General features: G+C 36.0%; 2 protein-coding genes across 2 annotated transcripts; both read left to right on the plus strand.

The window, feature by feature from the left end:
* LOC109840797 (thioredoxin-like protein CITRX1, chloroplastic) lies at positions 3,660-8,205 on the plus strand. The gene is made up of 4 exons (XM_020409571.1): positions 3,660-3,923; positions 4,009-4,131; positions 7,573-7,653; positions 7,750-8,205. Exons 1-4 carry the CDS (start codon positions 3,735-3,737, stop codon positions 7,864-7,866), a joined length of 510 nt encoding a protein of 169 aa, XP_020265160.1. The 5' UTR covers positions 3,660-3,734; the 3' UTR covers positions 7,867-8,205.
* LOC109840798 (cytochrome b561 domain-containing protein At4g18260-like) lies at positions 11,828-15,026 on the plus strand. The gene is made up of 5 exons (XM_020409572.1): positions 11,828-12,007; positions 12,120-12,264; positions 12,630-12,791; positions 13,020-13,168; positions 14,553-15,026. The coding sequence occupies exons 2-5, from the start codon at positions 12,121-12,123 to the stop codon at positions 14,872-14,874; spliced, it is 777 nt and encodes a 258-aa protein (XP_020265161.1). The 5' UTR covers positions 11,828-12,007; position 12,120; the 3' UTR covers positions 14,875-15,026.

Genomic DNA, 18,125 nt, shown 5'->3' on the forward strand with positions numbered 1-18,125 from the left:
TCATCATTTTCCATCCTTCCAAATCTTCCACATTAACCAATAATATGGTGACAACTCATCTCATCTCATCTCATTTCTTACTTTTAAAAATAAACTAAACATAAGAAATGTGTCACATCAATCAACTCATCCAACTCACCTCATCCCATTTTTCTTCACTTTCTATCATCTTTAAAAATTACTCGCATCATCCAATAATATGGTGACAACTCATCTCATCTCATCTCATTAAAATTTTCCTTCCATCATTTTCCTCCAAAAAAACAAGGAAATTGATTTTCCTAAGTATGAGTCACATCATCCAATAATATAATGACAACTCATCTTCTCTCATCTATTTTCTTACTTTTATGAATGAACCAAACACAAGAAAAAAACCTAAACAAGGAAAGTGGATAAAAACATCAAAAATTACTCATCTCATCTAATAATATGGTGACAACTCATTTTCTCCCCCACTTTTTTTATAGCTTTGACAAACCAAACATCTGAAAGTGGGGGGAAATAGCAAAATTCACCTATATTAATTTTCTTTCCCCCACTTTCTGCATTTTTTTACGAAACAAACAGGCCCTAAGAAAAATTATTTTGTGAATGTTTGTGTTATAGAGTGTTCCCTGTTACTTACAAATATGTTATCCCGAGAATGAATCTAGTCGAGCCGGCGTCGCTCCCCAAAGACGACTCGAAAGGCGGACTCAGTCGGGCGAAAGATTGCTACTCAACAACAGGCCGACACTTCCTCCGGGGCGACTTAGAACATTACTTCCCAGCATTATTTTACCATCTATGATCATCATTACGACTCCACGTCACCCACAGACAAGCCTCAACGGCTGCTGATTCTTCATGCCACAGAAGTGACTCTATGTCACCCATAGACAAGCCTCAATGGCTGTTGATTCCCTATGCCACAGAAGTGACTCCACATCACCCGCTGACAAGCCTCAACGGCTGCTGATTCCCCATGTCGCTGAAGTGACCCGCCATCACTCATCAATCGACACGAATAGGGTAAAGGATGACTCAGCCTCCAGCTCACCTCTCGCCATCAACAGTTGTCGCCTCCTCACTAAATACCTGTTCTGTCCTTGGCATCCTCTATAAATACAGACGCTATTCATCCTGAAAAGAGGTTCGGTCTCTCCATCACTACCTAAAAAAATCTCTAGTTACATATTAGAGGGGGGTACTATTCCTCTATTGACCGGACCAAGCACACCAGCTGACTTGATCGTCGGAGGTACCACGAGGCAAACAAGCCCCGTACTCCCACGATTCTTGTGTGTGCAGGTGATCCGCTCACCAGAGCTCTGAGAACCAGGCATAAAGTTGAAGAAGGAAAGCGGCCCCAACATTCATCCTCTCATTCTTCCCCATCGTCGGTAGGATCGAAACTGCATCCGACTGCGGGAAAATCCTCATCGACTGTTTGTTCACGAGCATTAACAGTTTGGTTGGCTAAGGGTCTGTTTGGTTGATTTTCTAAAAACCAAGAAATAGAAATGAAAAGGTGGAAATCTCAAAAAGTACAATTTCATCCATTTTCATCCCTAAAATTCACCCACAACATCCAATAAAATATTATTTTTATCCAACAACTCATCCACAACATCTAATAAAATATTATTTTCATCCAACAACTCATCCATCATATCTAATAAAATATTATTTTCATCTAACAACTCATCCACCACATCTAATAAAATATTATTTTCATCCAACAATTCATCCACAACATCACTCAACTCATCTCATCTCATCCTTTTAAATCATTCACATCATCCAATAAGATGGTGACAACTCATCTCATCTCATTAATATTTCATTTCCACTCATTTCATCCCAAAAAGCTAGGAAAACGATTTCTTTAAGTGTGAGTCACATCATCCAATAATATAATGATAATTCATCCCATCTCATCTATTTTCTTATTTTTAAGAATGAACCAAACAAAAGAAAATAACCTATTACAAGAAATAAGCTTCTTATATTTCATTTCATTATTTTTTTTTGCCAACCAAAGAACATCAAAACAAGTTTTCTTAAAAAATCACTCACATCATCCTATAATAAGGTGACAACTAACATCATATCATCTCCATTTCTTTAATTTCCTTCTTCTTTTAGGGGCTGTTTGTTTGCCTAAAAAAAGAGGCAAATCATAGAAATGGAAAACTATTTCTAAGAAAAATTGTTTTGGGAATGTTTGGTTGGCTAAAAAAAAAAGGAAATCAAAGAAATGGAGATGAGATGATGTTAGTTGTCACCTTATTATAGGATGATATGAGTGATTTTTTAAGAAAAATTATTTTGATGTTGTTTGGTTGGTAAAAAAAATAAGGAAATGAATTATAAGAAACATATTTCTATATGTTTCTTATAATAGATTGTTTTCTTTTGTTTGGTTCATTCTTAAAAATAAGAAAATAGATGAGATGAGATGACTTGTCATTATATTATTGGATGATGTGACCCACACTTAGGGAAATCGTTTTCCTAGCTTTTTTGGAGGAAATGGATGGAAATAAAATGTTAATGAGATGAGATGAGTTGTCACCATCTTATTGGATAATGTGAATGATTTGAAATGATGAGATGAGATGAGTTGAATGATGTTGTAGATGAAAATAATATTTTATTAAGTGTGGTGGATGAGTTGTTGGGTAAAAATAATATTTTATTAGATGTGGTGGATGAGTTGTTGGATAAAAATATTTTTTTATTAGATGTGGTAGATGAGTTATTGGATGAAAATAATATTTTATTGGATGCTGTGGGTGAGTTTTAGGGATGGAAATTGATGAAATTATATTTTTTGAGATTTCCACTTTTTCATTTCCATTTCTTGGTTTTTAGGAAATAACCAAACAGACCATCGAATATATCTTGAAAGAATATTCGCTACCAGAATAAAACTTTTAGAGAAATTTCTCAAGAGAGAAGAAAAAAGCTATAGATTAGGGTTCAAGATCATGAACACTCGAGGAAGATCTAATGGATTATCGCAGCCTCCCTCTATCGAGGGCGTAGCTGCATGATGGCTGATGAGGAAAGTGAATTCTTAACAAAAATGACATCGCTCCTTATTTGTAATATTCAAGATTTTGAGTTATTTCGGAGGTTATTTACAAGAATTCAGTATCAGAAATTTAAATACGAAAGATTTGAGGGGTACATGAAACGAACCCGTTGTTTTCTTTTATGTATTTGCTTTTCGAACAATTTTTCACTTTAACCCTATTTAAATTTTTTATTATTAAAATCGACATTTTTTTCTTTTATTTACCAAAACCGACCCGATTTCTTGATTAGCGGCTTAATCACATTCCTAATTAGTCGAGGTTGCCAACCCCGACTATTTAGGATATTAATTTTTAGGGTTTAAGGCTTCTAATTAGGGTTTAAGACCCTCCTAAATAGTCGGGGTTGGCAACCCCGACTAATTAGGAATGTGATTAAGCCGCTAATTAAGAAATCGGGTCGGTTTTGATAAATAAAAGAAAAAATGGTCGATTTTAATAATAAAAAATTTTAAAAGGGCTAAAGTGAAAAATTATTCATTTGCTTTTCCCTCTATATACAATGTAAGGTGATATTTGTAATTTACTCTTTATTTCGGGGGCAATATGAAAGAGAGTAGATCGGATAAGACGCAGGGGCCTCCTCCATGGTTGAACTTCCCCGGTTGCCTCTTTATTCTCTCCCACTCGCCCCCTGAGCAGAAAACGGCCATGGCCACTATAATCCAAAGCTCCAAATGCTTCATGGGCCTAAATTCAACCAATGCTCAACGACCCATCACTTTCCCAGCATCTTATTCTTCTCTCAGCTTCAAAGGGAACACCAGCAGAAGCAGAACCAGCAAAATAATGGCCTTGGCTGCTGCAAAATCCAAGTACATCAGAGAGGACTATCTCATTGTATGAATCTCATCTCTTTTCTTATTTTATCTTTTGGGTGTTTGCTGGTTTTCGATTTTGATTTCGATTTTTGTTGTTTTTGCAGAAAAAAGTGTCGGCGAAGGAAGTGGAGGATATGGTGAAGGGAGAGAGGAGCGTTCCCCTTGTTGTGGATTTCTATGCTACTTGGTGTGGGCCGTGCATTCTCATGGCCCAAGAGCTCGAAACAGTAATTCTCTGGCTAGTTATGTCCTATTATTTGTTACATTGCTGGTTAAAAATTAGTCAAGTTTCAATTTTGGCAAGAGACCCATGTTTCTTTAGATTTTGATAGTCGAGTTATCTAATCAAAATTAGAACTTTTAGGAGGTATTATAGGCCAGTTTGAAGTTCGGCTTTAAATTCCACGATATGATTCTGGATGGATGCCTAGGGATGTAAATAGAGCATGGTTGACTCGTTGTAGGCTATTAGTCTTGCCGATGAATATTTATGAATGTTGAAAAAACGTGATGATGATGAAGAGTGGACTTTTAGTTTGGAGATTTGTGAGTTTAACCAGTGATTTTTTTGTGACGTTTTAAGTGAATCACAAGCCAATTATTGTCTTTGCCTGACATTTGGATTAATTTAAAAGACATGTTTTTCGGTATCAATCTGCTAAATTAAGGCTGCCGTCCACATGTTCTGTTGAGATCTAAGATCTATTCTTGTGCAAAAACATGAGAGGTACTGATGGCCATCCTTCTGTGCATTTCGTACAACTGGCTAGTAGCTACAATTGTTATGCACACTGGGTAATAGATTCTCATAAGAGACATTTTATGTGTTTGCAATTGTTGATAGTGATGTCTCTTCTGAGACTCCCTCGACGTGTTCTCTATATATTGCCTTCGTGGATGTAAAAACATGATTCTCAGTACTCAGAATGAACCATTTGCAGGAGATGGTGGGATTAGGGAGGACGTCTGCCATATAATTAAAGCGTGATTTTTAACATGGTTGTTGTCTCTGGAGTAATATCTGACCGTAGGATATCCATGAACTGTTGAATAAATTAAGCAGCTATATGGACAGATATACTAAAGGATGACCCTTACCATCTCCATTAGATATATCCATCTAATCTTTAAAGTGTCTGCTTGGTCTCTCTCAAAATTAAGAGTTTTAACTTGTTGCTGCTGCATTTGCCAAAATTTAGACAAATTGTATTGACTTTAGGTGTAAACACGTTGAGTTCTATCTATTTGTAGTGAAGTGTCTCTAGCAATAGCCAGGTTCTTAAGTAGCAACCTGTTCAAATTCTTCTTGATCGCTACCTCGTTTGGGGTTTGATCTGGGCATCTGCTCAAGTTGAACCTATGATCTTCCACATATATCTTATTAGCTATTTTGAATTAGAGATCATCTGAAATTATCATCCATTAACTGGTCCACAATCTCACAATTTACCCTTCTGCAAGACTGCAACTGGATTTCCTTTTGGAGATTACCCATTACACAGCATTATTATGGTTTTTCCACTCGTATTGTCTCTCCACAACCCGAACCGGCCCCGACCCTTCCCCCCCCGCCCGCCCCCCCTCCCCCCCCAACTCTAAAAAAAAAGAAAAAAAAAAAGAAAAAAAAGAACCACCAGCCAGAGAGATAAGATGCTCAGGTTTCAGAAGTATTTTTAAAGAAAGATTCATGGTTCCTCTACCAAATAGTTTCAACAATGCTTCATAATTGTTGCTACTATTTGGATAGCAAGACTTCACCAACTTAGGGACTCTGTTGAAGAAAAAGCAAATTTTCTTTCTTTTCTTTTAACAATGTCACAACTTAATATGACTTCTAACAAAGAACCTGAAACATTGAGTTACTTTGGCTTCTAATACCTGTTTTAGAAAGTCACATCCCGAAAAGCTTGTTGGTTATAAGAAAGTTGAATCACCTATACAAATTACTGAAGTAAATTTCATGGTTAAATTTGTGTTGAGTTAACTTGGTGCATCAAGAACGTCTTTGTTATTTTCTACAAAGCATCACTGCTTAACTGAAATCAAAAAGGAATTGATTGTCCAGTCAACTACCTACAGGAAATATGTACTAGTAGGATAAAAGAATTTGAATTTGGTGTGCACTAGCTATATATGCAGATATTTTACTATGTCTTGGATGTCTTATGATTAAAATATATACTATAATAAAAGGACCATGTAGTTTTTGGAGAATTATATTTAGATTATTAGATTGTGTTATCATTGTTGCTCAGAGAAAGCAGGAGGACAGGATGTAAATGTCATATGGTTTCTCAAAGTGAATCCTTGTTTGTTTAACACTGAAGAAGTGATGCAATATTGTGATTCACTTATTAATAAGATGATGAAACCATTGAGCCTTCATAAAGTCTCTAAGTAGTCTGAATTTGTTATATTATCTAAATGGAGACGTTTTCAGAAAAGAATGCTGTAAATATGCTTTGAAGTTTGAACAAAGGTCCCAAACGATCATATTGTTGGTTAAAATATGATATAGACTTATGCTTGCATCTCCCATATGTTGGAAGCATGCCTTGCATGCAGGCAGAACATACTTTGTAAAATAGCATTCTAATTTGAAGATTATTGGCAGCAAAAGTATGAATCTTGGTGTCTGATTTTTGTGGGTCCTAAATCATAATAAATATGACTTCTCTGATTCTTGTGGGTTAAAAATCAGAAAACAGTTTGTTTGGGTTCTGCAAAGAAATTTGTTGAAGATTAGCGTGAGACTTTTAATATATTTGGATGGTTATCTAGAGAAGTAGTTTTCCCTACTTCATTGTTTCTCTTTTCTTATTGATAATTAGTCTCTCCTTTGAGATTGTCTTCATTGGAGATATGGTGAGTTTATTGCACCCTTGCACTTAATTTAAGGATTCCAGAATGGCGGTCACGCTTAAGAATGCTGCTGTGAAATTATTTCATCTCCCCTGTCATGCTGTAAAAAATGTTTCGCTCTCCTAAGCATATTGAACTGCTTTATGTGATTGGGAGCATATAATTGTTGATATTTCCTACTTTTCATTTTCATGTTAAATGTGGTCTTCAAAGCCTTCTCTGTAGCTTGTTTTGGTGAGAACCGCTAATGCTCCATACTCCAGAAGCCGTGTTTCATTCTAATACTTGGAAAAGCGTTTTGACTCCCTATTTCTAGTTTTGGGGGTGCAGAGGAAATGATCTTATATTTTCAGTGCATTCGCATGCATAATGTTCATGATGATTTGCTGTCAGGGTCTCAGGAGACTAACGGATCATTAGTATGAGCTTTGTCATGTTTATTATGCCATGTTTATCATGTGTATCCTCTCACATTCCTCACTGCAAAAGAACTTGACCTCAGTATTTCTGGTATTGCTTTCAGTTATACATTTCTTATCTACTAAGATGTGTTTTTTTGCCAGCAACCTTATTTATATAACCTTATTTCTAGAGGCAGATATTGAGAACCAACATTATGATTATTCCAAACCAGTTAAAAATAATATTATTTACTCACATTTTATTGCCAAGACATATAGTTGTAGGCTCTCAGACTAGTTTATAGAGATTACTTAGCAAAAATCATATGCTAGCTGTTTTTTCTGGGTTGAAGAGTAGATAGTGCCCTGGTGAAACTTAGAAACTGATGCCAATGTTTCTTGCAGCTAGCTGTCGAGTATGAGAACAGTGTACACTTTGTCAAAGTAGATACTGATGATGAGTATGAATTCGCACGTGATATGCAGGTAAGAGGAAAATTACAGCTATTTTCTTGAGAAAACTTAGATTTTTCTCTCAGGAGCCTGCCGAATGTAAATGCTATATTACTGTAACTGTGACAGGTAAGGGGGCTACCGACACTGTATTTCATCAGCCCAGACCCAAATAAGGATGCAATCCGAACTGAAGGGCTGATTCCTCCAGAGATGATAAAGAACATTATTGACAATGAAATGTGATGGGGATGAGGCTCACATGTGTCAATTCAGTATCCAGGCTTATTAGTTTAAGTCATGCTTGTGATTATCTTCGAAGATCAATCGCACCAACAAATGCAGAAAGAAACTCCTACAACCTGTTTGAAGTTACGGGGTACACCAGTGACATCTAAAATTTTGTCTTGAATGTTCTCTTTCAGCGAACTAATGAAGCCGCATTTAGAATTTAGGCTTTAAGTTGAGGTGTATTTGTATTCATCTGATTTATTATAAAGTTTCTAGCATTCTCAAGCATTCTCTCATGAACGTTAGGAACAGAATTTCCTTAATCTTAAGCATCTTTCTTGGTTCTTGACTGTACACGGCTATTCTTTGGCGAGTCTTTTCCCATTGTTTCTTGCTCAACTATTGAGATTTCAACAGTGATAATTTGTACCATCCAAGAGGCTTCCCATGTCATGTAACTAGAGTCAATCATGCCGATATTTCAAAAGGTAAAGGATAAAAGGAGGTTCTGAAGGCGCACGAACATGAAAAAAAAGTAATAATTGAGAGAAAATTTATGAGCCAGTCTTTATCAAAGGGAGTAAAATGTGAAGCTACAAGTCTTTAGAGATGCTTCGGATGTCTTTATGCTATATTGTTAACTAATAATACGTTACCTTCAGTTTGAGTGTTACTTAGAATATTTAGCCAATTAGGCAAATCATTGTTGTTTCTTAATCTCTCTCTCTCTGATTTGACATGGGTTGTAATCCTCCAGCATCCTAATTGAAAAAGGCTGTAGAAGTTTCCACCTCCCTGTACAGGTCTTTTTCTTTGACACGAAACAAGCTGCTCCTCCATCGGTTTTCAAAGAGAAAGCAAAAGCTTATGAAATCTTGTGAAAGGATTTGCTTCCAATCTCCATTCATCTGACCTCTTTTGGTCTCAAACAGTTGTGCTTGCATGACCCACATGTGCTTTTGAGTCTTGACATTTTGCAATTAGTACACATGCTTTTATAATTATATGGTGGTTAAGAAAGGACCAAGCTCATGATTATCCTTCAATTCAACTCCTCTCTTTGTTATGAACTAATCATGAACAATGCTCAAAAAAGTTTTCGGTAAATTTCACAAACACCTCCGAGCTTATAAACCAGAGAACGCTCCTCTGAACTTTCAAAAGTAAACTAAACTCCTTAGGCGACAATAACGTGCAGATCAAAAACTCTAAAAATGAGACCTGATTATTGTTGTGTTGTCCTCCTACATGGATGTTCTTCATTCTAAATTTTCATCAGAAATCCTGATTTGTCATAATTGTAACAAATTACTCTACTTATTAATGCCATTTATCATATTTTCTAACAGTTTGAGTGATTTAGTATTATTTTGAAAGTTCAAGAATGTTTTCTTGGAGTTTCGAAGTTTTGAGGAAGTGTGCAAAATTCCCCAAAAATTCAGGAGGTTTTGTGAAAATTTCAACCATTTTCTTTCAAGCTAGCAATGATTATATTCTGACACGAGCATGTGACTTGTCAACTTCATCACCTGAAAGCTTTATCAGAATAAGAAAATTATTCAGAATTGGAAAATGTTAGCGATATCAATGCTAATTTGTTCTTAGAGAGGTAAGATTATATTGTTCAACCACTGAGGGAGCATATATATTGAAAGATCAAAGCCTAGTGGGGTTTTTTTTTTTTTTTTTTTGCAACCACTGAGGGAGCATATATATTGAAAGATCAAAGCCTAGTGGGGTTTTTTTTTTTTTTTTTTGAGCTGTACTATTCCACCATCACATAATTAGAGTTTCTAGAAATCAAGTGGATGGTGGCCCGCCCAATCCAAATCTATAGAATAGATATCAGTATATAATTGCATATATAAGCAAATCATGCATGGATTAGTTTTATTTATCTTCTTCATATTATTTATTCATGTCATGCTGTATGATTATACTCACAAAAGAACTTGGTGTGCACATAATTAGACTGTGTTCTCTAATTTAGTTTTCCTCTTTAAGCAAGTAGTACTATAAAAAAAATTAGGATGAAGAGACAATACAATGGGTTAAAAGTACGAAGTGTAGAGGAAAACAGATCAAAGCAGGATAAACTTATATTTCCTTTGTTTATCAGTGCTTTCAACTCTTGGTGGATGATGTTACAGTGGGAAAATTTTTCAGAGGTAGATAAAAGATAATGAACGTGCTTTCACTTTATTCCGATGCAACAGTAATTGATTTGATTGGCTTCCATGGATCATCTTTTTTTACTTTTTTTTTTCAAAAACAAATATGCTATTGATACTAGGTTAGGGTGAGCACATAACTTTGTTAAAGTAACACTTTGTTTGATAGTTTCCAATGTTCATGAGAAGAGCATCAGTCAGCAAGGATTCACAGAAACTTTATGAGCATGAAAATTAGCACACAAGTGAATAGACTTTATAGCTAATGTTACATGCTCCTTTCAAAACATTACCTTGTTCTGCTCATAAATTTAAGTTTTTGCATAGAGCACTTTTTGAATAAATTTCATAAAGCAGTTATCTGATATATTCTCCACAGCCGTCAACCGATGAAATACAATATTTAGCTCAGTAATTCCTCATCCAATAAACACAAACCTTAAGTTTGATCATGTACTTTTTCAATCATACAGGCACGTAATTACATAAAACAAGATTGCAAAATTGTTCAAAAAATTGTCAAGACCCAACCCCCCTTGTGCTCCACTAAAGGGGTCAATTGTAAACAAAAGTAACAGTATGCACCACAATCCTAACAAAAGAAAATATCTGAATCTGTCTGAATCTATACATTTCTGTTAATTGAAGTACATACAATAAGTTGTGGGGGACTAGCACACGGCATAATATACTTTTATGCACTTGTTCTCTGTGTTTCTAAGTTACATATTCTTCATAATCAGCAACCTTGATTTATAAAAGAGAGACTATGACATGTTGACATCAACGTTTCTCCTACCCTTTCCCATAGTAGCAAGTTGTTAGTAAGAAATGAACCAATCTTTTGGTTCTTTGAGGACAATAAAGGTGATCTCTGTATGGTAATTTGTAAGGGCAAGTGTTACGTAGTTTCTTACATCAACCTCAACATCAACATGATGATGTTTTTTCTTCTTCTATGACTTCATCAACTTAAAAGAATCTCAAGATCTAGAGGAGGGGATATATAATATTCAATTTTGATATTCATATAAATAGCAAAGTTAATAATATTGCATATGTATCAGACGATGAACAACATAGGTTCGGCTTGGAGTCTACTACATTCTGCACTCCATTTTTGTTTCTACAACACTACTTCAAACTTTTATTAAGAAATGCTCCGCAGTATTTAATGTGGCCTGCACTTTGCACCTAGTTTGTTAGATGTGTATGTTAGATGTGTCTGAATTTGGCATAATTCTGATTTAGCTGTGATTAATTTATTTATTCCACATGTACATTGAATTATTTAGTAATCTGGTTCCTACCTTTAAAGATAATTTAAGTAACATTTAAAACCTACATTTTTGGGAGTAATAGGATTCTGCGGGACTAAATTAAGCATGGCTTTTGATTATGGAAGGTCTTCTATTCAAGACTAAATAAATGTCTGAAATAGGAAGATAACCACCAATTGCATTGTAAACCGAAATCTGAACTTGGATTCGAATCGGGTTGCAAAAATAACCCGACCCACAGCCGTGGGTCGCACCGCCCTTAACCGCTTTCCGGTAGTTCGAATTATACAAAGACCAGTGACAAAAGGGGCCATCAAGTAACAGAATGCAATTCCATTTTCATTGCATCTCACCAACCATTTTGCACTCTCTTTTGTTTTTCCCACTCCTCTGACTAATCTCTACTTACAGTGGCCACCTTTTACTTCGTGCTCTCTGCAACTCCACAATCTCAACAAAAAGCTGAGCAAGGTTGGCCAAAAGTTTCAGTACTCTCTAATACTATACCCCACATCCAGTTCTGCCAATATATTCACCCCTCCAAAGCCTCTATCTCATCTTATTATAGCCTTAGCGCGCCTTTCTCCTTTTGTGATTCTTTTATTGGCTAACAAGCTACCTTATGATTGTTAATGTACCTTATGATTGTTAATGCTATCCTTTTGTTTGGAATGTTGGCTTACTGACATCAACACTCTTCTAAGAGTATTTCTTCCTAGAGTGGTTTCTTCTAAATTTTATTTTTTTGCTTTTTTATCTTTTATAGAAGCTCTGTTCACAGTTAGCAATTGTATTGAGAAATTTTGCTTTCCTTCAGAATGCTAGCTTCTCGACGAAAGAATACTTCAGTGTTATTGTCAGGTTTTGCGATTCTAGTGTTTCTTTCAGAACTAGTGGATTCATCAACAGAATCCCGAAGATCAGTTCATACCCACAAGATCACTCAACCACATTCTTCCAAGGTATTCTCTTTTTTCTTGGTTTTTTTAAAACTTTTTGAGAAAAAAAGGATGGTACTATTTTCTAGCAATCTTCAAGAGACTAAGTTACAAGTTAAGGTTTACAACATTTTGCATTGCTTTAGCTTGAATCTTTTATTCTAATTACGGTTCAGTTGTCATCATTGTTTGTGTTTCTGCTTGAGAAAATATTTACGTTTTTACATGAATCTCACTGCTTCTTATTAAGGTAAGTTATGCTAATTTTTCATACGTACCTCACAAAAGTCTTTTCTTTCAGGAACCTGAGAGAGATTTTCTTCATCTTAAGTTCTTTTTTTTCCGTGACAAAAAAAAAAAAAAAAACTATTTCCTTCTGATGTTTGCAGATAACCCCTCAGCTGTCCTTCCAAATAAAACTCCATGCTTTTCTGCTATGGGCTTCTGTTGGTTTCTTGATGCCTATTGGAATACTAGTAATCAGAATGTCACAAAGAGTTGAATGTGGTCAGAGACTTAAAATTCTCTTCTATTCTCATGTCATCCTTCAGGTTAATTTTCTCTCCTTTAATTACTTTCTGCAAAGCATCTAACTAACAAAACACTAAATAGTACTATTTCATTTAAAATATTGCCTACATTCAATAGCCTTTAAAGCTAGACATCTCATAATGATGACACTTTCAAGATTATTTAAAGTCAATTATTGCTTTATACTAAGCTGTACTTAGAGACTGATTATACCATTATGTTTACTTTTTTATTCTCTGAACTGACAGATAGTTTCAGTGCTGCTTGCTACTGCTGGAGCAGTTCTCTCAGTAAAGAATTTTGAGAACTCCTTCAACAACGCTCATCAAAGAATTGGGCTGGCATTCTATGCATTGCTATTGATTCAACCCTTGATTGGATTGTTTAGACCTCACAGGTAATTTGACTTCAAACCATACTCTTTCCTATGTTGTGCTTAGTGAAGCTCGAAAGACCAAATAGTGCACGACAAGACAACGAGAAAGATCAAAACCAAACACAACCACAAATCACAAATCACAGCAATACAATGAATTTACGTGGTTCGGCAAGTTGCCTACGTCTACGAGGCAAGGAGGGGGGAGTTCTTACTATTAGAGATGAAGAGAATTACAAATATGGTTACAAATCTCACGAAAAACTCTCAAACAAAGCTCTCTAGATCTCTCTCAAATCCTCCCACAAAGGATGTACAATACTCTCTCAAAAGTCTGCTCAAATCGTCCTTGCTTAACCCTATTAATCAGGTTTAGTGTTATATATCAACGCAAAACGAAACGGGTCAGAAAACAAAAGCCCAGGCTCAGACCCGAGTCACGGTCGACCGCACGGTTGACTAGACAGAATGACAGAAATTGGAAAAATCGATTACAGGGTCCGCGGTCGACCACACTTGACGCCGCGATCGACCAGACAGAAATCCGAAAATGCACCATGTAGTGTGCACGTTTGCCGGTCGATCGCAGCTGATCTCGTGGTCGACCGGCAAGCTGCCTGCTTGTTTCCTGCTTGTTTCTTGAGTTGTTCTTCGCCGTGTTCGTCACTTCTACATCCTATATATGTCAGGGTTAGTTACTGATAAACATCTCAAAATCTCATTACTTTTAAGATAGATATCATGGACCTAAACAATTACCTGTCTGATAAAGAAATTTGGTAAAACATCTCAATGTGATGATATTCACATCGTAATATATGACATTTTGACCTAAAAGATGTCTAGCAACCGGAAAAATTTGCAAAATAGTCCGTTTTTGTTAATTATTTAGCAAAATAGACCGTTTTGCTAAATAATTAGCAAAATAGACATCTTTTTGGCCAACAGGCCAAAAAGAGGTCTATTTTGTAAAACAGCACAGAAAACATACGAGACTACTAATCCCGTATGTTTTCTACGTCACTAATCCGTGATTAAGTTGGCTCTAAACATACGTGACTAGTAGTCCCGTATGTTTTCTGAATCTTGTTTTTCAAAATCGACCTTTTTTTTTTCCAAAAGATGTCTATTTTCTAATTATTTAGCAAAACGGCCTATTTTGCTAAATAATTAGCAAAAACGGACTATTTTGCACATTTTCCCAAAAGTAAATGGAAAGCAAAAGGTTAAGATAAACTACTCCGTTGTTAAAGTAGTTTCTCATGATTTCATATTTACAAGTCTTGTGTTGACATAGAAAGTGAAAACGTACCCAGGTAGATATTTAACTGAAATCAACCATGTATGTAACTAAAAAAGGTATTATTTTTCGAGTTCTAACTTTTCTTTTTCTTTTTTGGAACAGAGGAGTGAAAGTAAGAAGTTTATGGTACTTTGCGCATTGGCTTCTTGGAACTGGAATATGCATAGCTGGTATAATGAACATATACATTGGTTTACATGCTTACCATAAAAAGACGTCAAGAAGTGTAAAATTATGGACAATTCTCTTCACTATGGAGGTAGTAGCTTTTGCATTTATTTATTTGTTTCAAGATAGATGGGATTACATGAGAAAGCAAGGAGTCATTTTGGGCCAGGAGCAAATTGCACCCACTGACCATTCTACACCTCCAAGGATCAAAAGCCCAAAAGAATTAGGGGTGATGCTTCAAATGGTTGACTGAGGGAAAATAGTTAATTTGAGAGTACATTCTTCAGTTTTTGCCTTTTAGATGTACTTTTTATGAGATGGTTGTGATATGTATACCTTGAGAAATGTAATTTGTGATTAGATTGTACCCGAAGGTTGAATGTAAAAATTATTGGTTTCTCTTTTCGTTTTTTTACCATTATATAAGTATCAGAAATACCATAATCTATGTTTAACAAAGTAGTTAGTTTTTTCACATTCTCATAGACTCATAAAACTTCTTTCTGTAGGTTAGTCTGTATAATAACTGGGGTAAATTTCACAAAACCTCCAAAAAAAAGTTTGGGGTATTTCCCACGAAATCGCCAAACTTTTTCCAATAATAGTCTCCAAAATCATTCTTATTTTGATAGAAAACCCATAAATCTTCATACTCTGAATTAGTTCCTCAAATCTCCCCCCTGTTGGGGATGCACAACCCCCCTGATGCGATTTGAAAATAGAGATTTAGGAGAGAAGAGAGAAAATCAAACAATCTCAAACACACAAGATTTACGTGGTTCGCTTCTCAATGTGAGAAACTACGTCCACGGCCGCCGCAGGAGAAAAATTCACTAATTTTCGTCTTAATACATCATGCCCTAATCAACCCTTTTATAGACTTAAGGGTTTAACAACTAAAACAGGAAACAGATCAAAACACGTTAAAATTCGAAACTGGGCCAAAACCCGACTCCGGCCGACCGCCGCACCACGTGCGGCTTTGGGCGGTCGACCGCAGCGACATGCTCGGTCGACCGCGACGAAGACAGAACTCTGGCCTGCTCTCTGGACTTTGAGCGGTCGACCGCAGCGCCACATGCGGTCGACCGCGATGAGCTCCTGGCCTGTGCACCCAGCTGTGCACGACGTCGGTCGACCGCCGCGCCATTGCTGGTCGACCGCGATGCAGAAAACTGTCTCCTTCGTCGTTTTGCTTGAACTTCGTCGTCGTCGATCATGTTCCTCCTGTTCCAACTTTGTTCCTCCTTGTTAGACCCTAGAGGGGGGGTGATTAGGGTCTTAAGCTAATCTAATCCCAATTTATAGCAATTTAAAATTATGTTGATCAATTAGTTCTTGCAAGAGATAGATATGAATAATAAGATCAGTAAGAATGTGTACAAATAAAAATGAGACAAGCAAAACTCAAACACACAATATGTTCACGAGGTTCGGTCCCCACGACCTACGTCCCCGCTCCTCACCTCGAGGAGATATCCACTATCACACTCCGGTTTGGAAGCCGGAACTTCTACACACTCGGTTTACAAGTTCACCGAAAACTCTCACACTACACAATCACTCAACAATCACACTTTACACACTAAGTGTAGGAACCTAGCCCGTGTCCTCCTCCTCAAGTGCTCGATTACAACCTCTCCCTAGGTTCGTCAATCGACGCCACTCCTATTGGATTTGACCCCGTCTCTCTCTCCTCACACTTCTCTCGGTGTACAAGTGTATTACAAGTGATTCTCACAAACAAAAGTCAAATACAGTAATTTGTTCTCAATTGACAAGTGAGAACACAATGAAGCTCACACTCACTAAATCCCACACCACAACCCACAATATAATATGAGAATATAAAGCTCAATAAGTGTGTGTGATAATAGTGAATCAAACTCAATAAATAACTCAATGAATATAGCTAATCAAATGAAAGTGAAATAATAAGCTATATAGGAAAGAGTTTAGAAAACTTCTCAATGAACAAGAAGAGCTGAAGAAATGATGGTTCCAATAGGGTTTGAAGGCCACTTCTTGTTGTAGAAAAACTTCTCTTGAAAACAGATTGATGAAACAACTCTTAAACAGCTCTTAAACGCGATTAACAACTTGTTAAACAGCAAACTTGGATTTCTTGATTAATAGAGAAGAAGAGCAGCAATGGGGTATATATAGCACCCCATTACAACAGCTAAAAATAAGAAAAAGACCAAAAAGCCCATTTGAAAAACTAGCCGTTAGGCTCAGTTTGTCAACTCGTCGGTCGACCGGTACGGTCGACCGATTAGTTCAAAAACCCAGAGAAAACATGTTTTGAAGCAGGCGGTCGACCGACGTGAATTTCGGTCGACCGAATGGATATTTCGGTCGACCGACGGAAATTCCGGTCGACCGGAAAATACTCAAAGAAATTCTCAGAAAACAGACTACCGTCGGTCGACCGTATCGGTCGACCGAAATCTGATATGTGAAAAATGACAGGTTTTGGGTCAGTTTTGAGAATTCGTTAAAAATATCAATTCATATCCAAAAATAGTGAAACTTTGGGGAAGTTTATAAATGATGAAATGAACATGTTTGAAAAGGAATTTTTGGAAAAACGAATTTCGTTTGTGAAAACTACCTGTTTTTGAAAAATGATTAGAAAACCTGTATTTTTATGAAAGTGAAAGTTTGATATAGGACTTGTAAATATTCATATATATATTGTGCATATATTATATGTATATAATAAAGTATGAGAGAGCTGTAAACAAGAGATAAAGATATTTTAACAACGTTTAAAGAAAAATCATCTATATGATAGAAAATGGCAAAGATCGTGTTAAGTGTATATATATTGAGCTTAGATATAATCATACTTATATATGTAAGAAAATAAACAAATACCTAGGTAAATCCACGCAGATGAACTTGAATCTTTAACGCTGTGTTGAAATACCTGAAAAGAGAACATAAACACAAAACACTAGAAAACTTATTAGTAATAAATTGTTTGTCAAATCATCATCAAAACTATAGGGTCAACAATCTCCCCCTTTTTGATGATGGCAAACAATTTATACATGAATGTAAAGTATACACTGATAATCCACATATAACCCAAAACAAGAATAAATCATACATGACCATATATATAAAACACACATGATCATATATAACAGAATTAATTTGTAAGCTATATATGTGGTAGTTTTCTCCCCCTTTGACAACATCAAAAAGAGGGAAAAATGAAAGATAGGAGCAATGCTCCCCCTGCATATAAGCATAGATAATAGAAGTAAAGAAATTTATGTCAAAAACTCCCCCTGTCAAATAGACTAGATGACATACAGGAGCTAAACTGACAACGATCCACCAACCGTATGCATAATAAAAAATATGTAAGAAACAAAACATGGGTATTATCTTAACCATGCATTGATCACAAAATGAGAAACTGGCATAAGCATTTTACAAATCATCATTTAGGCATCACAAAAATGATAAACCATGCATTGATGCATAAAAAAG

Source organism: Asparagus officinalis, chromosome 5 (genome assembly GCF_001876935.1).
Source record: "Asparagus officinalis chromosome 5, Aspof.V1, whole genome shotgun sequence".
Taxonomy (NCBI): Eukaryota; Viridiplantae; Streptophyta; class Magnoliopsida; order Asparagales; family Asparagaceae; genus Asparagus; species Asparagus officinalis.